General features: G+C 36.1%; 2 protein-coding genes across 3 annotated transcripts in view; both read left to right on the top strand.

The window, feature by feature from the left end:
- The window catches only part of LOC143246642 (kinesin-like protein KIF13A), a 245665-nt gene extending 232325 nt beyond the window's left edge, over window positions 1-13340 (top strand). For both annotated transcript variants that reach the window (XM_076493696.1, XM_076493695.1), the window contains 4 exons: window positions 7228-7443; window positions 8835-9007; window positions 10195-10892; window positions 12992-13340. In XM_076493696.1, coding sequence (XP_076349811.1) covers window positions 7228-7443; window positions 8835-9007; window positions 10195-10892; window positions 12992-13299 — 1395 coding nt within the window. In that variant the 3' untranslated portion in view covers window positions 13300-13340. The remainder of the gene's footprint in view (window positions 1-7227; window positions 7444-8834; window positions 9008-10194; window positions 10893-12991) is intronic.
- Window positions 13341-16852: 3512 nt separating this feature from the next.
- Window positions 16853-23876, top strand: LOC143245784 (uncharacterized). Its single transcript, XM_076492039.1, has 4 exons — window positions 16853-16935; window positions 17562-17612; window positions 18213-18364; window positions 19504-23876. The coding sequence occupies exons 1-4, from the start codon at window positions 16853-16855 to the stop codon at window positions 19719-19721; spliced, it is 504 nt and encodes a 167-aa protein (XP_076348154.1). The 3' UTR covers window positions 19722-23876.
- The last annotated feature ends 3120 nt before the right edge of the window (window positions 23877-26996 follow it).

The raw sequence follows: 26996 nt of genomic DNA, 5'->3' as shown, positions 1-26996 counted from the left end.
ATAGGAGTAGAAGTTCTACCCAGTTTTGTAAGGGACCCTGTCACAGGAGTAGAAGTTCTACCCAGTTTTGTAAGGGACCCTGTCACAGGAGTAGAAGATCTACCCAGTTTTGTAAGGGACCCTGTCACAGGAGTGAAGTTCTACCCAGTTTTTTTAAGGGACTCTGTGATAGGAGTAGAAATTCTACCCAGTTTTGTAAGAGACCCTGTCATAGGAGTAGAAGTTCTACCCAGTTTTGTAAGGGACCCTGTCACAGGAGTAGAATTTCTACCCAGTTTTGTAAGAGACCCTGTCATAGGGTAGAAGTTCTACCCAGTTTTGTAAGAGACCCTGTCACAGGAGTAGAAGTTCTACCCAGTTTTGTAAGGGACCCTGTCACAGGAGTAGAAGTTCTACCCAGTTTTTTAAGAGACCCTGTCATAGGAGTAGAAGTTCTACCCAGTTTTTTAAGGGACCCTGTGATAGGAGTAGAAATTCTACCCAGTTATGTAAGAGACCCTGTCATAGGAGTAGAAGTTCTACCCAGTTTTGTAAGGGACCCTGTCATAGGAGTAGAAGTTCTACCCAGTTTTTTAAGGGACCCTGTGATAGGAGTAGAAATTCTACCCAGTTTTGTAAGAGACCCTGTCATAGGAGTAGAAGTTCTACCCAGTTTTGTAAGGGACCCTGTCATAGGAGTAGAAGATCTACCCAGTTTTGTAAGAGACCCTGTCACAGGAGTAGAAGATCTACCCAGTTTTTAAGGACCCTGTCATAGGGTAGAAGTTCTACCCAGTTTTGTAAGGGACCCTGTCATAGGAGTAGAAGATCTACCCAGTTTTGTAAGAGACCCTGTCACAGGAGTAGAAGTTCTACCCAGTTTTGTAAGAGACTCTGTCACAGGAGTAGAAGTTCTACCCAGTTTTGTAAGGGACCCTGTCATAGGAGTAGAAGTTCTACCCAGTTTTGTAAGGGACCCTGTCACAGGAGTAGAAGTTCTACCCAGTTTTGTAAGAGACCCTGTCATAGGAGTAGAAGTTCTACCCAGTTTTGTAAGGGACCCTGTCACAGGAGTAGAAGTTCTACCCAGTTTTTTAAGGGACCCTGTCATAGGAGTAGAAGTTCTACCCAGTTTTTTAAGGGACCCTGTGATAGGAGTAGAAGATCTACCCAGTTTTGTAAGAGACCCTGTCACAGGAGTAGAAGTTCTACCCAGTTTTGTAAGAGACCCTGTCATAGGAGTAGAAGTTCTACCCAGTTTTGTAAGGGACCCTGTCACATTAGTAGAAGATCTACCCAGTTTTGTAAGGGACCGTGTCATAGGAGTAGAAGTTCTACCCAGTTTTGTAAGAAACCCTGTCATAGGAGTAGAAGTTCTACCCAGTTTTGTAAGGGACCCTGTCATAGGAGTAGAAGATCTACCCAGTTTTGTAAGAGACCCTGTCACAGGAGTAGAAGTTCTACCCAGTTTTGTAAGGGACCCTGTCACAGGAGTAGAAGATCTACCCAGTTTTGTAAGAGACCCTGTCACAGGAGTAGAAGTTCTACCCAGTTTTGTAAGGGACCCTGTCATAGGAGTAGAAGTTCTACCCAGTTTTGTAAGAGACCCTGTCACAGGTGTAGAAGTTCTACCCAGTTTTGTAAGAGACCCTGTCACAGGAGTAGAAGTTCTACCCATTTTGTAAGGGACCCTGTCATAGGAGTAGAAGTTCTACCCAGTTTTGTAAGGGACCCTGTCACAGGAGTAGAAGTTCTACCCAGTTTTGTAAGAGACCCTGTCATGGGAGTAGAAGTTCTACCCAGTTTTTAAGGGACCCTGTCACAGGAGTAGAAGTTCTACCCAGTTTTGTAAGAGACCCTGTCATAGGAGTAGAAGTTCTACCCAGTTTTTTAAAGGACCCTGTCACATTAGTAGAAGATCTATCCAGTTTTGTAAGGGACCCTGTCATAGGAGTAGAAGTTCTACCCAGTTTTGTAAGAGACCCTGTCATAGGAGTAGAAGTTCTACCCAGTTTTGTAATGGACCCTGTCATGGGAGTAGAAGATCTACCCAGTTTTGTAAGAGACCCTGTCATGGGAGTAGAAGTTCTACCCAGTTTTGTAAGAGACCCTGTCATAGGGTAGAAGTTCTACCCAGTTTTGTAAGAGACCCTGTCATAGGAGTAGAAGATCTACCCAGTTTTGTAAGGACCCTGTCACAGGAGTAGAAGTTCTTCCCAGTTTTGTAAGAGACCCTGTCACAGGAGTAGAAGATCTACCCAGTTTTGTAAGGGACCCTGTCATAGGAGTAAAGTTCTACCCAGTTTTGTAAGGGACCCTGTCACAGGAGTAGAAGTTCTACCCAGTTTTTAAGGACCCTGTCATAGGAGTAGAAGTTGTACCCAGTTTTTAAGGGACCCTGTGATAGGAGTAGAAATTCCCACCCAGTTTTGTAAGAGACCCTGTCATAGGAGTAGAAGTTCTACCCAGTTTTTAAGAGACCCTGTCACAGGAGTAGAAGTTCTACCCAGTTTTGTAAGGGACCCTGTCATAAGAGTAGAAGTTCTACCCAGTTTTTTAAGGGACCCTGTGATAGGAGTAGAAATTCTACCCAGTTTTGTAAGAGACCCTGTCATAGGAGTAGAAGTTCTACCCAGTTTTTAAGAGACCCTGTCACAGGAGTAGAAGTTCTACCCAGTTTTGTAAGGGACCCTGTCATAAGAGTAGAAGTTCTACCCAGTTTTTAAGGGACCCTGTGATGGAGAGAAGAAATTCTACCCAGTTTTGTAAGGGACCCTGTCATAGGAGTAGAAGTTCTACCCATTTTGTAAGGGACCCTGTGATAGGAGTAAAGTTCCCACCCAGTTTTGTAAGGGACCCTGTCACAGGAGTAGAAGTTCTACCCAGTTTTTTAAGGGACCCTGTCATAGGAGTAGAAGTTGTACCCAGTTTTTTAAGGGACCCTGTGATAGGAGTAGAAATTCTACCCAGTTTTGTAAGAGACCCTGTCATAGGAGTAGAAGTTCTACCCAGTTTTTTAAGAGACCCTGTCACAGGAGTAGAAGTTCTACCCAGTTTTGTAAGAGACCCTGTCACAGGAGTAGAAGATCTACCCAGTTTTGTAAGGGACCCTGTCACAGGAGTAGAAGTTCTACCCAGTTTTGTAAGAGACCCTGTCACAGGAGTAGAAGATCTACCCAGTTTTGTAAGGGACCCTGTCACAGGAGTAGAAGTTCTACCCAGTTTTGTAAGGGACCCTGTCACAGGAGTAGAAGATCTACCCAGTTTTGTAAGGGACCCTGTCACAGGAGTAGAAGTTCTACCCAGTTTTTTAAGGGACCCTGTCATAGGAGTAGAAGTTCTACCCAGTTTTGTAAGGGACCCTGTGATAGGAGTAGAAATTCTACCCAGTTTTGTAAGAGACCCTGTCACAGGTGTAGAAGATCTACCCAGTTTTGTAAGGGACCCTGTCACAGGTGTAGAAGATCTACCCAGTTTTGTAAGAGACCCTGTCACAGGAGTAGAAGATCTACCCGGTTTTGTAAGGGACCCTGTCATAGGAGTAGAAGATCTACCCAGTTTTGTAAGAGACCCTGTCACAGGAGTAGAAGATCTACCCAGTTTTGTAAGGGACCCTGTCATAGGAGTAGAAGTTCTACCCAGTTTTGTAAGAGACCCTGTCACAGGAGTAGAAGTTCTACCCAGTTTTGTAAGAGACCCTGTCACAGGAGTAGAAGTTCTACCCAGTTTTGTAAGAGACCCTGTCATAGGAGTAGAAGTTCTACCCAGTTTTGTAAGGGACACTGTCACAGGAGTAGAAGTTCTACCCAGTTTTGTAAGAGACCCTGTCATAGGAGTAGAAGTTCTACCCAGTTTTTTAAAGGACCCTGTCACATTAGTAGAAGATCTACCCAGTTTTGTAAGGGACCCTGTCATAGGAGTAGAAGTTCTACCCAGTTTTGTAAGAGACCCTGTCATAGGAGTAGAAGTTCTACCCAGTTTTGTAAGGGACCCTGTCATAGGAGTAGAAGTTCTACCCAGTTTTGTAAGGGACCCTGTCACAGGAGTAGAAGTTCTACCCAGTTTTGTAAGGGACCCTGTCACAGGAGTAGAAGATCTACCCAGTTTTGTAAGGGACCCTGTCACAGGAGTGAAGTTCTACCCAGTTTTTTTAAGGGACTCTGTGATAGGAGTAGAAATTCTACCCAGTTTTGTAAGAGACCCTGTCATAGGAGTAGAAGTTCTACCCAGTTTTGTAAGGGACCCTGTCACAGGAGTAGAATTTCTACCCAGTTTTGTAAGAGACCCTGTCATAGGAGTAGAAGTTCTACCCAGTTTTGTAAGAGACCCTGTCACAGGAGTAGAAGTTCTACCCAGTTTTGTAAGGGACCCTGTCACAGGAGTAGAAGTTCTACCCAGTTTTTTAAGAGACCCTGTCATGGAGTAGAAGTTCTACCCAGTTTTTTAAGGGACCCTGTGATAGGAGTAGAAATTCTACCCAGTTATGTAAGAGACCCTGTCATAGGAGTAGAAGTTCTACCCAGTTTTGTAAGGGACCCTGTCATAGGAGTAGAAGTTCTACCCAGTTTTTTAAGGGACCCTGTGATAGGAGTAGAAATTCTACCCAGTTTTGTAAGAGACCCTGTCATAGGAGTAGAAGTTCTACCCAGTTTTGTAAGGGACCCTGTCATAGGAGTAGAAGATCTACCCAGTTTTGTAAGAGACCCTGTCACAGGAGTAGAAGATCTACCCAGTTTTTTAAGGGACCCTGTCATAGGAGTAGAAGTTCTACCCAGTTTTGTAAGGGACCCTGTCATAGGAGTAGAAGATCTACCCAGTTTTGTAAGAGACCCTGTCACAGGAGTAGAAGTTCTACCCAGTTTTGTAAGGGACCCTGTCACAGGAGTAGAAGTTCTACCCAGTTTTGTAAGGGACCCTGTCACAGGAGTAGAAGATCTACCCAGTTTTGTAAGAGACCCTGTCATAGGAGTAGAAGATCTACCCAGTTTTGTAAGGGACCCTGTCATGGGGTAGAAGTTCTACCCAGTTTTGTAAGAGACCCTGTCACAGGTGTAGAAGTTCTACCCAGTTTTGTAAGGGACCCTGTCATAGGAGTAGAAGTTCTACCCAGTTTTGTAAGAGACCCTGTCACAGGTGTAGAAGTTCTACCCAGTTTTGTAAGAGACTCTGTCACAGGGTAGAAGTTCTACCCAGTTTTGTAAGGGACCCTGTCATAGGAGTAGAAGTTCTACCCAGTTTTGTAAGGGACCCTGTCACAGGAGTAGAAGTTCTGCCCAGTTTTGTAAGAGACCCTGTCATGGGGTAGAAGTTCTACCCAGTTTTGTAAGGGACCCTGTCACAGGAGTAGAAGTTCTACCCAGTTTTTAAGGGACCCTGTCATGGGAGTAGAAGTTCTACCCAGTTTTTAAGGGACCCTGTGATAGGAGTAGAAGATCTACCCAGTTTTGTAAGAGACCCTGTCACAGGAGTAGAAGTTCTACCCAGTTTTGTAAGAGACCCTGTCATAGGGAGTAGAAGTTCTACCCAGTTTTGTAAGGGACCCTGTCACATTAGTAGAAGATCTACCCAGTTTTGTAAGGGACCGTGTCATAGGAGTAGAAGTTCTACCCAGTTTTGTAAGAAACCCTGTCATAGGAGTAGAAGTTCTACCCAGTTTTGTAAGGGACCCTGTCATAGGAGTAGAAGATCTACCCAGTTTTGTAAGAGACCCTGTCACAGGAGTAGAAGTTCTACCCAGTTTTGTAAGGGACCCTGTCACAGGAGTAGAAGATCTACCCAGTTTTGTAAGAGACCCTGTCACAGGAGTAGAAGTTCTACCCAGTTTTGTAAGGGACCCTGTCATAGGAGTAGAAGTTCTACCCAGTTTTGTAAGAGACCCTGTCACAGGTGTAGAAGTTCTACCCAGTTTTGTAAGAGACCCTGTCACAGGAGTAGAAGTTCTACCCATTTTTGTAAGGGACCCTGTCATAGGAGTAGAAGTTCTACCCAGTTTTGTAAGGGACCCTGTCACAGGAGTAGAAGTTCTACCCAGTTTTGTAAGAGACCCTGTCATAGGAGTAGAAGTTCTACCCAGTTTTTTAAGGGACCCTGTCACAGGAGTAGAAGTTCTACCCAGTTTTGTAAGAGACCCTGTCATAGGAGTAGAAGTTCTACCCAGTTTTTTAAAGGACCCTGTCACATTAGTAGAAGATCTATCCAGTTTTGTAAGGGACCCTGTCATAGGAGTAGAAGTTCTACCCAGTTTTGTAAGAGACCCTGTCATAGGAGTAGAAGTTCTACCCAGTTTTGTAATGGACCCTGTCATAGGAGTAGAAGATCTACCCAGTTTTGTAAGAGACCCTGTCATAGGAGTAGAAGTTCTACCCAGTTTTGTAAGAGACCCTGTCATAGGAGTAGAAGTTCTACCCAGTTTTGTAAGAGACCCTGTCATAGGAGTAGAAGTTCTACCCAGTTTTGTAAGAGACCCTGTCACAGGAGTAGAAGATCTACCCAGTTTTGTAAGGGACCCTGTCACAGGAGTAGAAGTTCTTCCCAGTTTTGTAAGAGACCCTGTCACAGGAGTAGAAGATCTACCCAGTTTTGTAAGGGACCCTGTCATAGGAGTAAAAGTTCTACCCAGTTTTGTAAGGGACCCTGTCACAGGAGTAGAAGTTCTACCCAGTTTTTTAAAGGACCCTGTCATAGGAGTAGAAGTTGTACCCAGTTTTTTAAGGGACCCTGTGATAGGAGTAGAAATTCTACCCAGTTTTGTAAGAGACCCTGTCATAGGAGTAGAAGTTCTACCCAGTTTTTTAAGAGACCCTGTCACAGGAGTAGAAGTTCTACCCAGTTTTGTAAGGGACCCTGTCATAAGAGTAGAAGTTCTACCCAGTTTTTTAAGGGACCCTGTGATAGGAGTAGAAATTCTACCCAGTTTTGTAAGAGACCCTGTCATAGGAGTAGAAGTTCTACCCAGTTTTTTAAGAGACCCTGTCACAGGAGTAGAAGTTCTACCCAGTTTTGTAAGGGACCCTGTCATAAGAGTAGAAGTTCTACCCAGTTTTTTAAGGGACCCTGTGATAGGAGAAGAAATTCTACCCAGTTTTGTAAGGGACCCTGTCATAGGAGTAGAAGTTCTACCCATTTTTGTGAGGGACCCTGTGATAGGAGAAGAAATTCTACCCAGTTTTGTATGGGACCCTAGATGAACAACTTCCAGCTGTTATGTACATATACTCATGCCTGTATAAATTACTTGTTTTTTTGTAGGCCTCTGATGATACAGAGGAAAGTAGTACAACTCTTGAAAGAAACTCCCAAGAAGAAATACGAAGCAAATTAGATTTAGCAGAACTGGAGTCCAACAACAGGAAAATAAGCAGCAGATGTTTGAGAAACAGCGACCCAAATCTTAAGGAAAAAACTGGTTTTACAGAAAGAAATCTTAAACACTCTGCAACTCAGGATAGTCTGACAGAGTTTCAGGTAGCTTTTACTAATATGGTAGAATAAGTAATGAGGGAAATGTAAACAGTTTTAAAGTACGACTTATTTCAGAAGAATCAAGATATATGGTAAAAATCAAAACTAATGAACTTATAAGGTTTATAAAGTTACTGAAAATTTTGTAATGTTTTTCAAACTCCGGATTTTCTTTTATATTTCTACAGTTGCACATTATTAATATATAACATCAGTAATGTACTTCTTTCCTTTTGGTTCCTAAGTTAGTTAAAAATTACCTTGTCTGTTTCAATGTATTGTTTGCATATTTCACAAAATTACATGAAAATTCTGAAATAAATTTTTTCCTACTTGAGAATTGGGCCTGTATTTCTGAAAAACTAGTTATTACAAATTATTTTATAATAAGCATAAAAAAGAAAGGGAATTTAAGTCAGAACAGTTCATAAATTCACATGTAAAAGATAGGCAAGAGTTTGAGTCGAGTAACTCATGACTTTGAAAATAGCACATTTGCAGTATCCTGTTTATGAGATATGATTCGTATGATATTACAAAAAGTCTTTAAGTCATGTAACTCATGACTTTGAAAATAGCACATTTGCAGTATTCTGTTTATGAGATATGATTCTTATGATATTACAAAAAGTCTTTAAGTCATGTAACTCATGACTTTGAAAATAGCACATTTACAGTGTCTTGTTTATGAGATATGATTCTTATGATATTACAAAAAGTCTTTGAATCATGTAACTCATGACTTTGAAAATAGCACATTTACAGTATCCTGTTTATGAGATATGAATCGTATGATATTACAAAAAGTCTTTAAATCATGTAACTCATGACTTTGAAAATAGCAACTTTACAGTGTCTTGTTTATGAGATATGATTGTTACGATACCAAAATATAGCTCTGAGAATCTTTGTTAATCTTTCAAGATATCAGTTTCTATTTTTATGTCTTTGTGATAACTTCATAAACCTTTGTTTATATTTACCATTTTCTAGTTGTTAAACATGAATCACATCTTGTCATCACCACTGCATATTCATCCAATGGCTATTTACATTCAATATTTTTAGTTGTAGTTGTCCTCTCAGTGATGCAAAGGTATAATTGTGGACTTACAACCCCAGAAACCATATTTCAATACCCATGATGGGCAGAGCACAGTTAGCCCATTGTGTAGCTTTGTGTTTAGTAATAAACAAACAAATTTGGTTGTAGTTACATAAGCTGTTTCTTAATGACATCACTTGCTTTGTTATACTTTTATCACCACCAGAGATATATCATAACTTCAGTATTTACTTTTTAAGATCTTTGATTATGAGTAAATAATTTTATGGACACTATACATATTTCTGAGTACTAAACATCTGATTTTCCATCTTTATTGATGACTTAGGTACAAGCCAAAACTCCAAGTGCATTATCCAGTGGCTATGGTTCTCAAGTACTGTCCACAACTCCAGTGTCTAGTGAGGACTCAATGTCCGTCAGAAGCCTGAGTGCTGAAGACCTCACAAGCAGTGAGCCCAGTAAATCAATGCTGAGGAATTTCAATGCCCAGAATGCCCAGTAATATGACATTGAAACTAAACATAACATAACTGAGATTGTCTGAAGATCTAGTTAATGTACTTATCTAGGACTAATAGACAAATTTTACTTATCTTTAGTGTAGTAGATCAAATTACTTATCACATTTCAGATGCACCATATGTGCACAACCTAGTCTGTTTGAAAATTATTTTAACCAGTTCATTGATCTTTGTTTGGTGTGCACAAATGTTGTTTGACAAACTGTGTCTGTCACAGCCCAAATTGGGGTCACAAACCAAGGTTTGCAATGTACTGTTTTAGTCCTTAAAATAACTAAGAAATACTAATGAACTTAAGATCCAGTGATGACGAGAAAACCCACTTGCAGAGAAAAATATATGTGTAAAAACGGTTCGTTCTGGTTGAGAAAATTTTTTATGTAGAGGAGCGAACAACATTTCAACCTTCTTTGGTCATCGTCCTTTTCCAGTTACCTTTACCTTTTTTTGTGAACCTGACGATGACCAAAGAAGGTTGAAACGTTGTTCGCTCCTCTACGTAAAATATTTTCTCAACCAGAACTTGCCGTTTTTACATATATATAGATCTTAAGATCCAACTAAAATAAAACTAGAACTAATAGAGAAACTTTATTTATCTTCACGGCATACAATATTACTATCAAGTGTTTCTTACATACTGAAACAGTTGAGCAGATGAATGTTAGTACATCAAACATTTTCTGTTCTCAGGACTAATCACATTTGATTTGCTGCTGATGTGAGTTTAATATATCTGTCCTTTTTCAACTGTATAGCATTTTAATTATTTTGAGCAAAAGTTTTAATTACAAATTCCTAGTCTTCAGGCATCAAGTACTCTTGTGTAACAACTGTGATTTTGTTTTTTTAAACTCTACCCCTTGTCATGTGATGGTTTTCTTCTCTTGACAGTGATCTCCACTCCTACGACTACTAAACTTATCTGACCTTTGGTCTGTAAAGTGTAAACTAGAAAAGAGCAACAGGTTTCAATTAATATTTTGATTAAACCACTTAAATTTAAGTTTTATGTCATTGTTTTATTTGATGTTGTTACAACATCAGTTGTAACATTAGTTCAGTTATTGTTAGTATTACTGTTAATATTTATTGTTGCTTGTATATATATATAAACTATCTAACACTACATAACATGTATATTTAATTGTACATGAATTATAGAAATGAAGATAAGATGGACAGTGTGAGTTGTGCAGAGAGCCATCCCATGCAGGAGAAAGCCACTCCATCAGAGACGGGAACTAGTCCTGCACAGCTTGAAGAGCTATCTAAGTGTTGTCACATATCATATCTTGAAACTCTAGATCAGAAAACAGTTAAAAAGACAGAGGAGAATATGTGGAACGTTGGTAGATGTTCAGATTTATGTTATGAACAGATAAGAGAAAGTCAAAGTGATATTTCTGAAATGTTACAAACAGCTGTTAGGTACACTTCTGCTGATGTGGTGGGAAATATAAACAGTAAAGTTTACTGTGATAAGGAAGGTACAGAGAATGTAAGACAAACAACTTGTATTAAAGAGAAAACTAATGATAAGTGTGAGTCTTTTTTTCTACAAAAAAGTGATGATGAAATTGGTGAAAATAAAAACATTGAAAAGAAAACCATTGGGTGTGAGAATACAATTTTAGAAAATACTTCAGTGCAACAGAATGTGATAGAGACATCAGCTGTTGTTAATAACTCAGCAGACAGGCGGTCCAGTGTTCGGCTGAGAATGAAGAAATCAAAGCAGCTAAATCCAGCTTATCGGGCATCGTATCCGGGTTGCTCACCATCATTGAACTTTGATTGCCAACAAGATAATAGCAGTGGAAGTGGTATTCCAGAAGAGAATATGTCTTCATTTTTAGGAGGTAAGAAATGAAAGTTACTTACACTTATAGTAACTGGGGTTGGGGGGAACAATGATTAGCAGTTAAGAAAATACATTAGATTTTCTATATAACACATCTTTGAAAGTTTATTATATTGGTTATTTCTCTATTGCTCACCAAAGTTCTTGGTATACACTTGGATTTAGTCAGACTGTTACAGGAAAATAATTGTTTACTTATTACAGTGTTTAATGTTTTCTATTAGCTATGCAGCTGCACAACAACCAACCAAGTGCCATGCACTTTATTATTCCAGCTGTGCACATCTTCAGTAATTGTGAGGAACTTCAACATGTTGATGGCCTTAATGGCCCTGGTAGTTGATAGACCTAAAGCCCAAATAACCAACTGGTAGCATTGCAAAATGGCCTAATGTTCCAATAGGATCGATGGTCTAAAAATACTCTTTGGCTACTCTTTTACCAACAAATAGTGGGATTGACTATCACATTATAATGCCCCCACGGCTGAAAGGGCGAGCATGTTTGTTGCGACAGGGATTCTAACCCGTGACCCTTGAATTAGGAGTCGAGTGCCTTAACCACCTGGCGATGCCGGGCTAGTTAATTATACAGAATCGTATGAACTCGTGTTGACACAACGGTAAGGATATGATTTTGAACAAACTACATATGCATATTTTAGGCCTAAATAAGTTGAGAAAGCCCACAGCAGTTTGGATTAAGCATTGTTTATGTGAAATACTTTGCAAGTGAAAAAGCAAACAAAGTGGAAATCAAAGCCAGTCATGATGTTAACGACATTTTGTCATCTCATCATGTAGGGTATTCACTGCATTCAAACGTTTTACTAAATAACAAATGGGTAAGATGATTCTGAATGGGAAAAGCCAATATACAATAAGGACTCTGCAGGCAAATGTCTGTCTGACAATGTGGGGTTTTAAGCATTCTATCAAGAAATGTGCAAGAAAATTTCTGGACAAACAAACACAAATATAGTTATAAAGATTAATACATATTATTGGCAACAAAGTGATTCAATGTTTCCATTTGATGTATTTGGTGCGATACATGCTGGATTTACATTAAAATGTAAAGTTAGTGACTGTTCAGAATACATTCATTAAGAAAGGTTAATTGTCACTAAATAGTGAAAGTTACTGAAACTTAATAAAAGTATTTGCATTACACAAGTTGTTACTGTCAATCATGCAGGAATTTTACTTTATTATTCATGTATTAGTCTCAATGTGGCCTACACTTCTAGTGCATATGCTGATCACTGTTAACATTTTTATATTATAGCACTCTGTACATCTTGGTTTTATTTCAAAAAAATTCCTAAAAATATATATTTTTGTAGTTGTATACCACAGGCTTACAGTAGGGATGGTATTTTTTCACAGGTAATTGCTTTTATTTGTGGTGATATACAAAGCTAGAATATTTCATTCTTATGTTACTTATTACACTGTGTAACAAAATTTTTACTTTTTCTTGTTTCTGGGCAGAAAGTGTTATTTTCCAATTGCTTATGCCTAAAATAAATGGAAAAGACCTATTTTTGTCTTCAAACTTTGCTTTTGTGACCTGGGAGCATATAACGAAAACATGATGGGAGACTGTATTTGGGGGCTGATACGTGAAAGTGATTTACGTTACAGTCGCAAATCTCGAAAAACTACTCACTTCTAAACATTTTTGTATAACTTTAGTATAAATACATGTAAATCTTGATTCATATGTTGTTTTATTCAGACCTTATGTAAATGAAAGTATGCAAATTTGCCCGTTTTTACATATAAAATAGGTTAATCTCTAAATTTTATTATCCGGGTCACGAAAGTAAAGTTTGAAGGGAATAATGGCCATTTTCTGTACTTTTACAACATAAGCAATTAAGAAATAACACATACTATCCAGGAACAATATTTGTGTTACATAGTGTTATTGGTAATGTAGTGAAATATTGGTGCTGTAACACATAGTTAATATTGGTGCTGTAACACATAGTTAATGTTGGTGCTGTAACACATAGTTAATGTTGGTGCTGTAACACAGTTAATATTGGTGCTGTTACACATGGTTTTGTGCAACATTTCATTTCTCTTTCAGAAGAAGATTCCTCTGGTCTCAGTTCCAGTATCAGCCATTCTAATTTAAAAGATTCAACTGGTATTCACATCCCATCAGTAGGAGAGAGTGTGACCATAAGTCCTCACAACAAAACAGGAGTTGTAGCATTTGTTGGACAAACAGAATTTGCTTCTGGAATATGGGCAGGCATTGTGCTTGACACACCATCTGGTGATTGTTTGTTTTTTGTTAACATTACTGTTACCTCGACAATACAGTTATTTTTAAGTCTGCTGTCCCCAGATGACACAGCTGTGTGTCTGTGGACTTATAATGCTAGAAATTAGGTTTTGATACCAGTGATAGGCACAGCACAGATGGGATCCAGGCATTTAGTTGCTGGACTTTTTGTTACCATCGCATTGTTATTAGAAGAACCTATGATGGGTGCATTCTTGTTACATTGTTTTTAAGACATTGCAGCTTTTGTTATTAACAGTAATTTTTGACAGATAAAGTTTTAAATATAAAATTGATTGGCGACAATAATAAAAAATAATAACAGATCATAAATTGTACACTCATTTGGTGTACTTTCAAAAATTACATAGTGCTCATTATGAGGATGAAAGTGTCATAAAAAGTGTTACATGAAACATGAATTACAGTAAAAATGATTTAGGCTTACAAAAACGTATTGTGCTTTAACTTACCTTGATTTGAATTCAAAACACTTTTAATAACTTGAACTTTTACAAACATAATATATCTATCACTAGTGCGAGAAATAAAGAAAAGAATTGCAATGTCCAAGGATACTTTCTATAAAATGAAGTCCATATTCACAAACAGGAACATAACAAATCTCTCTAAAATTAACACCTTGAAATCATATGTATGGTCTGTTCTCTTATATGGCTGTGAGAGCTGGACACTGAATAAAGATACAGAGAAGAGATTAGAAGCTGCTGAAATGTGGTTCCTTAGAAGGATGCTAAAAATATCATGGGCTGAAAGAAAAACAAATGTGGAAGTCGGGGAACTGGCAGGATACAAAAGGTCACTCATGAAAACTATAAGAAAGAGACAAATGGAATTTCCAGGGCACATCTGTAGGAAGAATGGGATAGAGAAACAGATGCTATGTGGAAAAATAGAAGGGAGGAAAAGCAGAGGGTGTCAAAGAACTAAATATATCGACAGCCTCAATAACTATGTCACCAAGAACTCACTGAGCAACATCAAGTTGATAAAGAGGATTGACAACAGAGAAGTTTGGCATGCCATGGTCGTCGATGTCTGCCGAAGATTTGACACATGAAGAAGAAGAAGTGCAAGAAAGGGCTGATGTGATGCCCTCTGGTGGTTGAATTAAATAGTAGTGAATCTGGTAACAAGATTTACCAATGACAAAAAACTTGTACTGATGTGATGCCCTCTGGTAGTTGAATTAAATAGTAGTGAATCTGGTAACAAGATTTACCAACGACAAAAAACTTGTACTGATGTGATGCCCTCTGGTGGTTGAATTAAATAGTAGTGAATCTGGTAACAAGATTTACCAATGACAAAAACTTGTACTGATGTGATGCCCTCTGGTGGTTGAATTAAATAGTAGTGAATCTGGTAACAAGATTTACCAACGACAAAAAACTTGTACTGATGTGATGCCCTCTGGTGGTTGAATTAAATAGTAGTGAATCTGGTAACAAGATTTACCAATGACAAAAAACTTGTACTGATGTGATGCCCTCTGGTAGTTGAATTAAATAGTAGTGAATCTGGTAACAAGATTTACCAATGACAAAAACTTGTACTGATGTGATGCCCTCTGGTGGTTGAATTAAATAGTAGTGAATCTGGTAACAAGATTTACCAACGACAAAAAACTTGTACTGATGTGATGCCCTCTGGTAGTTGAATTAAATAGTAGTGAATCTGGTAACAAGATTTACCAACGACAAAAAACTTGTACTGATGTGATGCCCTCTGGTGGTTGAATTAAATAGTAGTGAATCTGGTAACAAGATTTACCAATGACAAAAAACTTGTACTGATGTGATGCCCTCTGGTAGTTGAATTAAATAGTAGTGAATCTGGTAACAAGATTTACCAATGACAAAAAACTTGTACTGATGTGATGCCCTCTGGTGGTTGAATTAAATAGTAGTGAATCTGGTAACAAGATTTACCAACGACAAAAAACTTGTACTGATGTGATGCCCTCTGGTAGTTGAATTAAATAGTAGTGAATCTGGTAACAAGATTTACCAATGACAAAAAACTTGTACTGATGTGATGCCCTCTGGTAGTTGATTCCATAATGAAATGTCATCCATAACAAAAAGTCCGTATCACAAGCTATTCATAATGAAAATGCCTCAGACTAAACATAGCTAACCAATTGTGTAGCTTTGTGCTTAACTATAAGAAAACAAATCTACATTAAAGGAGTTTGACCACTTAAATATTGATTTATATAGATATCTTGGTTATAAATTTAATGTCATTCCCCCCTTGTTGTGTTTAATCAACAGTTGTGTATTTCAGTTGTGTTAGATGGTCAAATTATTTTCTTACTAACTGCCCTTACCACTGTTGCCTGAGTATTATCAAAACAGAAGTTTGATGTTCAGCTATTTTTAAGCAGAAAGAATACAAGTTATTGCTTTTCATGTAACAATATGTGTTGGATGTATAAAAGTTCTAATACTGAAAATAGAGAAATATAGTTTACAAATATTTTATGAATATGAAATTACAGCTTTTCATTGATACATAATAAATTCAATTTTTTTCTGTAATAGGTTTTATTTGAGATAATTACCTTAAAATAAAATTCCTTAATCTCGCATATGTATTGTTATTGTTTTATGTTATTGGCAGAAATAGATCTAAATGAATCGACACGTGAATATGATCATTTCTGCCGATAACATGAATTGTAACACTTTTAAACATTTTTTTTTATAAAACGTGTTATTATTATTTAACACTCTATTCTCTGACAATTTGCCATATGAAATGATAGATGGTAACATATAAATCTCTTATTATGCTTAGAAACTATAGGGCAAAATTATATGCCAGAAAATGGCTCAAAATATTTTTGAGATGAAAATTATACCCTGGTGCACACCCAAGAATCCCTTAAGCACGCGTGTACAACGTTTCGGGAGCTGTGGCTCCGACACACACACACACACACAGCCTGTTTTATTATCATAAATTCTCCCATTATTTAATGGTGTTACTGTACGTGGAATATATTTTTTTCTAAGGGAGTCTAAACAGTAATGGCTAATAAGTCTAGTGTTAATTTTTGTGTTTTTTTATTTTCCAGTGTTTCATTCAGTTTTAGTGTGATTCAGTCATTGTGTTCTACTTTTGTATTTGCTTTTAGGCCATTTTACTTTAAGATGTAATGATAATTGTTATATACATCTGTATTTCAGTACCTGAGATCTCTTATTAAAGATCCCTAATTTACTACTAGGAAATAACTTGGTAATTTACCTTGAATTAAGAAATTTGAGCAAAATTCTTAAAAGTTCCTTGAACATGTTTATGTATTTTGTTTAAAATGCACTGCCCACAAAGTTTAATATCAAAATAGTTTGTCCTTCAAGTGCTTCTCTTATCTTGTTCCTCTCCATGGTTGTCACTGCTAAGTGCTTCTCTTATCTTGTTCCTCTCCATGGTTGTCACTGCTAAGTGCTTCTCTACTCTCATTCATCTCTATGATTGTCACCACAAAGTTTCTTTACTCTCATTCATCTCCATGGTTGTAACCACTAAGTGCTTTTTCACTCTCATTCCTCTCCATGGTTGTCACACTAAGTGCTTCTTTCCTCTCCATGGTTGTCACCACTAAGTGCTTCTCTACTCTCATTCCTCTCCATGGTTGTCACACTAAGTGCTTCTTTCCTCTCCATGGTTGTCACACTAAGTGCTTCTTTCCTCTCCATGGTTGTCACCACTAAGTGCTTCTTTCCTCTCCATGGTTGTTACCACTAAGTGCTTCTTTACTCTCTATGGTTGTCACCACTAAGTGCTTTCTGTACTCTCAAAGCTGTCACCACTAAGTGCTTTCTGTACTCTCAAAGCTGTCACCACTAAGTGCTTCTCTAATCCCATTACTCTTCAAAGTTTGTTATATTTTTAATAATTGCACCAGGTGGCAGCACCTTTTACTTTCCTTGTAATAATTGCACCAGGTGGCAGTGCCTCTTACTTTCCTTGTTACACTTTTATTGATGCCATCAGTTTTCAAAACTATTCTTATCAATGAGGGTACATAACTGATGAAGAACTGTATTATAATCTTTATAAGTATTTATGTAAGAAGATATTTAATTACCTGTACTTGATAGTGAGGTTAATGTTTAGTTTTAAGTTCATAGTTTATTCTGATCAGAATTTATTATTTCATCTCGGTACAAACACATTCCATACAGATCTCTCTAGTATCAGGAAAGAAAACATATTAAGTTGTTTGTTAAAAATTAAAAATTAGCTCTGAATAACCATATGTTTGATAATTTGTAGCAGATACAAAAATAAAAGAAGCTTATTGGATTGCTAATCTAAACACTGTTCAACATTTTAGGATTGATCCAGATCCTGGAATCAGTGATTCCCATCCACTGGATTCATCTCTGTAACACAAATAATTTTTTTTCCTTTGCTTATTTTATCATGTAATATGAAAGCTGAATTTCCTAAATCTTACTCTTTGTTTAAGATAATTTTTCATACCTGCATTTATAAATATGTTAGTATAACATATTGTTTTCAGTCTCTGGGTGTCACTTTTATTTTACTTAAACATCAAAGTATAGTTTTAAATATACATATATTTAATCATTTTTAAATTAAAATATCCCTAACTTCTGCTCTCACACACTCTTGCCATCGGCTACATTGTACCAGAAATAAGATGCTTAGAACAGTACATAGAAAAGTAAACATTTGATGGAAAAGCAGATGATCTTTGTGATGAGACTAAACTATCTTTATGTATTTATATATATATATATATCACTCATTTGATTACATCACTATTCCCAATTTGCCCAGTGGAGAATAAAGGTCCACGTTTTAAAAGCACTCAGTTTATAGGGTTTCTATTAATGTGATTGATAATGTATCAATATCATAACTACAATTATGATATGGAAACTGAGAAAACTAATATTTTTGCAAGTTGTCTTTACAAGCTTAACTTTGCTCTTTAATGTCATATCTCTAATTTTTATAGGAAGAATGATGGATCTTTGAATGGTGTAGAGTATTTTCGGTGCAAACCCTGCTTCGGTATATTTGTCCGACCCGAGAAACTGACATTGTACAAGGGAAGAAGAAACACTAGTATTTCAGATAGATTGGTTCGGTCTACTAGTAGTGACGAAGGTAAAACTTTTGTGTTTAGTGCAGACCTTGATGTGTAAAACATTAATGTTGTCACTTGTTGATGTTTCAGTTTTTATGTACAATTAATTTAGTTACGTTTAAGCTGTAATACCAGGGTGTAGGTATTATTGGTATCCTTCACTGCTTGTGTTTTGTATTTATTTTGAATTTCTTGATGTCATCAATGTTCTCTAGGGGGAAAAAATAGACTTCTGAATTTAGTCACCTGAAGGGAAGTAGTATCATTGGACGTACCTTAGAGACAGATAAAAAATTTTATTGTAGGTTTAAAACTGAGCATTATGGAAGAACATTATGATGGTCATCTAAATAATGTGTAACACACAGGGAAGAAATTTGTTTAATTGATACTAGCTGGGGTACCTGTACCCTGGACAGAAGCTATGTAAATTCATGATTAATGAAAGGTTATCTTAGGACGTGAAAAATTGTTTCCTTTACATATAATTAAAAAACAAACAACCAAAACGTCTATAAAAACAACTAAACACAAAATGTGCAACTGTAAGTTTGCATGCATCTCCTCATGGATCCTACAGACCTTTATGCCAAATTTCAAATTTGGTAAAGGTCCATCAACAAGGACAAAATAATGGTAAAATACCCCTGCAAAAATGTTCATAAAAATCACAGAATGTAAAATTGAAAATCTGTGTGTATTTCTTCATAGACCTGATAAACCTTCATACCAATTTTGGTGAAGATCCATCCATACCCTGCAAAGTTTTTATATGGACACACAACAGACAGTACTATTATATTTGTATAGATGGCGCTAGTGCATGAAATACACGTGTGACGTATTCATAACATTATATTTTTACCCTGAGAATGTTAAAAAAATAAAGTTCTCTGTGACAGGAAATGGAGGTAAAATGAAAAAATCATGACCCCTATTGCAACTCTATATGCACAGGATAATAATTTTTTGAAGTTGGAGGTTGCACATTGTGTAATAAAAAACTTTTCCTAGTATCATATAATCAAGAGTTCCATTATAGTATGATATATATTTATGCATCTATAAAGTATTTTTCAAAATCATACAAGCATGTTTGAAGAAGTCAAAATTGAAGAAAACAACAAACAACTCTTTAAAACTGTGGTTTGTTTTACAGGATTTTTGGTTGGGAAGTTTTCTTCACGACGCAGAAGTTATGATGGAAATCATCCATTGTCAGCCAAGGGCTACAGTTTAAACTCAAAAAGAAAATATATTTCAGAAGAACCTGTAACAAGGACCATGATGAGGAGTTATAGTGGGACAGAAGGTGTAGGAGTGTCATTGACACGGAAACAAATTTGTAGATCTAGGTATTACAAGGGTAACCAGTAGTAGACATTAAACTAAGTCATCCTTCCTGTGGACACTAAGTATAGCTAGATAAGTGTATTATAGTGTTTTATTAATATGTGTATGGTGGTATCAGTTTGTGGTACATCTAATTCTGAATGATGCTGGATATCTTATATGAGATGATCTATTTATTATGTTACAGTTGAGTTACTAACACCCAAAGACGTATTGTGCTAATAAAGTTATTTGTCTGAGTTGGTGTTTAAACTGCCAGTAAATCATAAATACGGGCAAGTAATTATAACTTTTTTTTTCTCCCAGAACTCTACCGTTCTCCCTGTAATAGTAAATGTGTAAATTACCAATAAAACACTATATATACCTTTACAACGGTTTGTGTTTTGACAGTCTCTTACGGAGATTGCCAGCACTGGGATCTATCATTTACTGACTTTCTCAATGTTTCTGTGTTAGAACCTGTCACTGAGTACCTTATCAACCATTTCCTGGTATTAACCCTATCTCTGTCTTGTACATCACATGTGATTCAGGACATAACGCTAAAGCACCTGAGTATTATATGGTACATACAGCTTCAAAGGAGCTATTGCACATGAATGTGGCAATAGGAACTGTTTGTTTTGGCTTAGTGAACGACTATAGAAGAGATATTTATATGAACATCACATGTGACAATTAAAGGGTATGTCAGTGATGACAGGTTAAGTTGTTTTTGCTCGAGAGAAAATGCAAACCTATGATAAATACAGTAACTTCTTTTATATTTTTGTTAGCAATTACAGTAATTTTCCTATTTGGGAAAGTAATCAGATAAGCATATCCACGAAAACAAACCACAAAATCACTTAAAACAGAGATAGAATTAAGAGTTGCCAATTCATAGACTCCATCACAGACATTGTTAAGGTTAATTACCCATGCTTAGGCTGTGTCACACAGGTTAATAAGGTTACCATCTGGTACATAAGGTCTGTCACAGACCTTGTCAAGGTTATCAGCTAGTTTTAGACTCTTTTACAAAGCTTTAGGGTTAGCAGCTAGTGTTTAGTTTCTGTCACAGACCTTGTCAAGGTTATCAGCTAGTTTTAGACTCTTTTACAAAGCTTTAGAGTTAGCAGCTAGTGTTTAGTTTCTCTCACAGACCTTTTCAAGGTTATCAGCTAGTTTTAGATTCTTTTTACAAAGCTTTAGGGTTAGCAGCTAGTATTTAGTTTCTGTCACAGACCTTGTCAAGGTTATCAGCTAGTTTTAGACTCTTTTTACAAAGCTTTAGAGTTAGCAGCTAGTGTTTAGTTTCTGTCACAGACCTTGCCAGGGTTATCAGCTAGTTTTAGACTCTTTTACAAAGCTTTAAGGTTAGCAGCTAGTGTTTAGTTTCTGTCACAGACCTTTTCAAGGTTATCAGCTAGTTTTAGACTCTTTTTACAAAGCTTTAGGGTTATCAGCTAGTGTTTAGTTTCTGTCACATACCTTGTCAAGGTTATCAGCTAGTTTTAGACTCTTTTACAAAGGTTTATGGTTAGCAGCTAGTGTTTAGTTTCTGTCACAGACCTTGTCAAGGTTACCAGCTAGTTTTAGACTCTTTTTACAAAGCTTTAGGGTTAGCAGCTAGTGTTTAGTTTCTGTCACAGACCTTTTTAGGGCTACCAGAGTTAGAATATGTCATAGGTTTTGTTAGGGTTAAATACCAGTGCTATCGCAAGAGCTGTTAGGTTTGCCAATTAATGTTTAGACTCTGTTGAAGACCTTATTAGAATTACCAGTTTGTACTTGGCTTTTTTTCACAGACATGTTTAGGGTTTTGAGTGCTAGAATCTACCACTTGTAGTTACTGTTAAGATAAAAAATACTGTCCACCATAGCAAGTCTTAGTTATACACTATGAAAAACTAGTTATATGTTAAAAACAAAGAACAAATGCAAATATTTTTTTTTCACTTATAATGGTACTTAGAGGTATTTATAGTAGAAATGTTTTCTCTAAAGAGTTAACTGAATTTGAATTATTATTAACTGTTTGTGTAAGGAAAAATACAATTTTCCTGTCAGTAAGGACAGTAACTATATGTATTTTTCATTCATATACGTTTTTTACACAAGTTTCAACTCGTGTTAATAGGTGGTTATGTGTTTAATGCAGATGTATTAGTTACTTGTTTATAATCACTATTTCAGTCAGCTGATATTTGTGTTAATTTTCAAATATCTGTTTGTCTCAGCATGTGTTAATGTTTCTGCTGAAACTGAACATAGATACTATTATAAAATGAGATGCACAAACATTTTTTAAAAATCAAAATCTGCTGGTATTTGTATAACTTTCTCAACACTTCTCGCAACAGTTTGTTTGTATTTGTTTTTTTCTGTAATTGTGTGGTAATGCTTAACTTGTTCATTTGTTTCAGTTTAACCCCCTACTATTTATATAATCAGACTTACACATCTTGTATTAGTTTTTACAACAAAGAAATAACTATGTTTATTTGTTTTTGTAAGCAGGACTTTGTGTTGTAGTCAGTTTTGTTACTTGTGTTTTTGTATTCATGTTTTAAGTCAATTTTTGTTTCTAGTTACAGTCTGAGTTTTTCAAAGTTAAAAATCTTTTATTCTCTATTTACTGGATACTTACCATGAATAGACTCTTCTAAAGATTCAGATATAAAGAAATGTATTGCATTGAATGTTCATAACAACAGTTAAATATGTGTCATTGTAAACATTTTAATAATATAATACTTGTTTTACAGTATTTGTTTTGGTTTCTATCTTGTCCAAATTGTACTGACGGGTGAATATTCCTTAAAAGTGAAATTTTTGATATTAGGTATTGAATTGGAGAAAGAAATCCAGATTACAATTAAACAGAAATGACTAATCTTTTATGGTTGTCATAATTATTTGTAAATGTTGTTGAATCTGGAAGAAACTCATAAAAACAAGGTTTACCTAATTTTGTAAGTACTGATTGTTTCTACCAACTTTGAAATTTTCCTTTTAGAACAGATGTGGTGGTTGGTCCATGTTGGTATTGACATGCTGGTTGGTCCATGTTAGTATTGACATGCTGCTTGGTTCATATTGACATTGACATGCTGGCTGGTTCATATTGATATTGACATGCTGGTTGGTCCATGTTGGTATTGCCATGGTAGTTGGTTCATGTTGATTGTGACATGCTGGTTGGTCCATGTTGGTATTGACATACTGGTTGGTCCATGTTGGTATTGACATGCTAGTTGGTTTGTGTTGATAATGACATGCTGGTTGGTCCATGTTAGTATTGACATGCTGGTTGGTCCATGTTGGTATTGACATGCTGGTTGGTTCATATTGATATTGACATGCTGGTTGGTCCATGTTGGTATTGACATGGTAGTTGGTTCATGTTGATAATGACATGCTGGTTGGTCCATGTTGGTATTGACATGGTAGTTGGTTCATGTTGGTATTGACATGGTAGTTGGTTCATGTTGATAATGACATGCTGGTTGGTTCATGGTGGTATTGATATACTAGTTGGTTCATGTTGGTATTGATATACTGGCTGGTACTCAGACATTTGCTGTTTCATGCTTTATGTAACCAAAATTACCTTTAATTCAACAGAGATATGAAATTACTTCGTTGTTTCTTAATTTTTGTAAATAAGTTATGGATTCAGTGAACTGTCAAGTATAGTACAGATGTGGTTGTCTCAAGTGAGAAGACAAAGGAATTTGTTAAGACTGATAACATTGAAACAAATGAAAAGTCTTGTGAAAATACCAGGTTGTTAGTATTACTGAGAAACATGTGTACATGAATTTTGAAGTAACTTTATTAATTAAATCAAAGTGGTTTTAAATTTCTTGAAAAACTGTTTAAGTAATAAAGAAAATGGTGAAGACAATAAACAGATATTTGATTGATGGTTTGGTGATACAAATAATGACTCTAATGTGTCTGTCCGTCTGGTTTTAGACTTTGTTATTTTATAGTTGTCTTTGAAAATAGTGTTTGCAAATTGTATACATAATATTAAGAAATAATACAGTGAATAATTATAGATTTCTGATGAACTCTGAATTTATTCTAAGAACAAATTATTCTACACAAGAACTGGAGAAGTTATCCAGAAACTGTAACAGTTGTATACTCTGTTAGTTAAATAAATATTTACTAAAATGGTTAAAACTGTCAAAGGGAATTGTAATGACAATTAGAAGAAACTAGAACTATAGTTATTGTGAATAGGGCTATTGGTGAAAACTATATCAGAACTTTGGTAATTCTGAACAGGATTGTTAGTGAATCTGGAACTTTAGAAATAGTCAAGAAGTCTGTTGGTTGAATACAGGTCTTTAGAAAGTAAAGTGCGTGAGGAACTTTGTAACCGTGAAGACAAGTAAGACAGTTTAAAATAATGCTAGTAAAGAGAATGTTAGTTTGTAATTTTGAGAGAGAAAAGCTGAAGATAATTACACAACCTGTTTCATAAGGTCAAAGGTTGATCATATAAACATTGAAACTGTTTACTTATATAAGAGTTGAGAGATTCGAGTGGAAAGTTTAACACAGTTTTGCAAAGTAAGAGCGAAAGACAAAATACTCGAAACGTAATAACTTTAAGAGGAAGTAAAATATTACCGTAGGAAGTTAATAGTTTTAGTTTCTCAACAATATGAAAAGAACAAATTTAGGGTTATAATAAAGAAGATTTCAAACTCCTTTAGTGGAACCACTTAAACTGTTTCTTGAAATATGAAGTGAAATTACTCATAATATGGTAAGTATATAGGGTTATACACGTGCTGAACTATTTCGATCCATTTTAGTAGAACCCTATGAGATAAACAAACATGGTTCATGAAATGTAAGGTCTGTCATTAACTTGCTTCTCCAGTGATGTAGAACAGGGATTTGAAGATGACTTGTTTATAATTAAAGATTGAAGTGTGGTAGAGTTTAGATTCAGTCGAGACAAGATTTGTAGATGTTAGAGTGGTTATTCTCTTCTCCTTCTATCAGCTTCTTGTAAGATGTTGAATTAAATGACATGTTTTATTTGTGAGAACAGTTTACCAACTTATCATGTCTCATCCCGGTGATTCTTTGTACTTTTTAATTTTGTTTAAATTGTGGAAGATCTTTTAACGTGCACAGTCATTACAGGTAATATATATTTATCTCACAGTTTCTAATAAATGAGCTGTTTAGTAGTTTGAATCACTTTGATGGAGTAAGTTTCACATCTGCTCTTTTAAAGGTACTTTAAACTTCTGTGTGTGACGTGTTGTCTGAGAGTTATAGCTGGTCCACTTGGATGTTAAAATTATTGGTTTCCTGCTGTTATTTTTTTAGGAACAAGTAATCAGTTAGGAGTACAATAACAACAGCTGTAGCAGCATTGAGAGTGAGATTGTAAGAAACAGGTGTGACCCAGTTGATGGCGTGCCAGACTGTGAATTTGAGGATCCATGGTTTGTGTCCCATTGCCACACATTCACACTTCACATTTTTGGAACACATGTACATTTTGGGAGTTAGCCAAATCCCACCATTTGATTGGAGTAGCCCAAGAACTAGTGGAGGGTGCTCTTGAAAAGTTGGTTTTACTTCAGATACTTTATCATTTCAAGTCTCATGCAAGTACGTGAAATAAATAAAACCTTCTGGAACTTTTTCCACGTATTATTTGGAAATATTCTTCCAGCCTTCTGACTACATTTATGTACAACTGTTCTTCTGTTAACTTTTTCTATGGATTCTTCTATATCCTGTCAATACCCTCCAAAATATACACAGTAATGGTGATTTCCAAGCTCAGAGGTGGATATCAGGTATTGAATATATATTCAAACGTTATGACTTTGTGTCTGTTCTATTATCATATTAAAGAGTAAACTTTGGGCTGATGAATCTTGTTTAATGACCAGTTAGTTTATTTATTTTGACAAGACTTGCCACTTTTGACGTAACATCACCAAGGTCCATTAATCACTGTAGGAAAGTCCCTGTAGGCATTTTTATTTTTTAAGTCAAGTTAAACACTGTTAACTTTCGTGAAATACTTGTCTGATACACAGTTATTTCTAGAGAAACTTCATCTTTTATCCACGAACATTGCTTCAAAATATTCATAAAAATTAATTTCTCATAATCCGAGGGCTGCGGGTTCGAATCCCGGTCGCACCAAACATGCTCGCCCTTTCAGCCGTGTGGGCGTTATAATGGTACGGTCAATCCCACTATTCGTTGGTAAAAGAGTAACCCCAATGTTGGCAGTGGGTTGTGATAACTAGCTACCTTCCCTCTAGTCTTACACTGCTAAATTAGGGACGGCTAGCGCAGATAGCCCTCGAGTAGCTTTGCGCGAAATTCAAAACAAACAAACAAAACTTAATTTCAGTCATAACCTACAAATCGTAAAGCATGTCCGTGTACATTGTTCGCTAAGAAACTACACACAAGTGCCTACTACATAGTTCTTATAAATATTTATTTTACAGTGCCAACTATAAAAATATCTTTAAAATATCAATAAAAATACACAAACAAATAATTTAATGTATTTTACCTGAATATGCAAATGTTGCTAAGTTAGAATTTTTCATAAGTCTAGAATTTAAAATAATTCCGTAGTTGTGTATGTTTGCGTTACCATGGTTTTATTTTATCAGTGTAAAAAGATAGAAGACCAACTATGCCCCCTAGTAGTAAAACGATAATTGTGACTTACAACACTGGAACTTGGGATTCGAATCCCGAATTTAGCTCATCACAGATAGCTCGTTGTGTAGCTCTATGCTTAATTATAAACAAAACAAAAAGATCTATCATAGCTGTTGTTAATTTAACCTATGATCTGCCTTATTGATATTTTAGGATAATAGATGGCGCAAGTATCTAAAATTATACGTTGTGTGCAGATAAAATTTTTAGGTGTTATTATACTTACAGATTATTTTAAATGTTTAAATAGTTCGGAAAAGAATTGTTACACCTACCTACAGATATATAAGGAATAATTAATAAAAAAATTTCGCAAGGGTAGCAGTAGAGACGTAATTGACGGTTACATTTGAAGCGCATCTACTTTTGAATGAAGTAGAAAACATGAACTCTAAATAAAACAATAAATAAAATTTTCCCAACAGTGTCGTGCAGTTCTGTGCACGAGATTTTGCTCCATGTTTCTCTTTACCATAATATTGTTGACCTGAGGTATTGGATGTAAAGGTATTGGTCACTTCTTAACGTGTTATTAACAGAAATTAATTATACTTTTCGGCGCGGCATGGCCAAGTGGTTAAC

Source organism: Tachypleus tridentatus, chromosome 3, assembly GCF_004210375.1.
Source record: "Tachypleus tridentatus isolate NWPU-2018 chromosome 3, ASM421037v1, whole genome shotgun sequence".
Taxonomy (NCBI): Eukaryota; Metazoa; Arthropoda; class Merostomata; order Xiphosura; family Limulidae; genus Tachypleus; species Tachypleus tridentatus.
Note: the sequence above shows the minus strand (reverse complement) of the source record. Positions and strands in the feature narration are given on the sequence as shown.

Coding starts and splice junctions, on each gene's coding strand:
- LOC143245784 (XM_076492039.1), top strand. CDS start 16,853: ATGGTTGTCACACTAAGTGCTTCTTTCCTCTCCATGGTTGTCACACTA. Junction 16,936..17,561: donor TCCATGGTTGTCACCACTAA/GTGCTTCTTTCC, acceptor TCAACATTTTAG/GATTGATCCAGATCCTGGAA. Junction 17,613..18,212: donor CATCCACTGGATTCATCTCT/GTAACACAAATA, acceptor TAATTTTTATAG/GAAGAATGATGGATCTTTGA.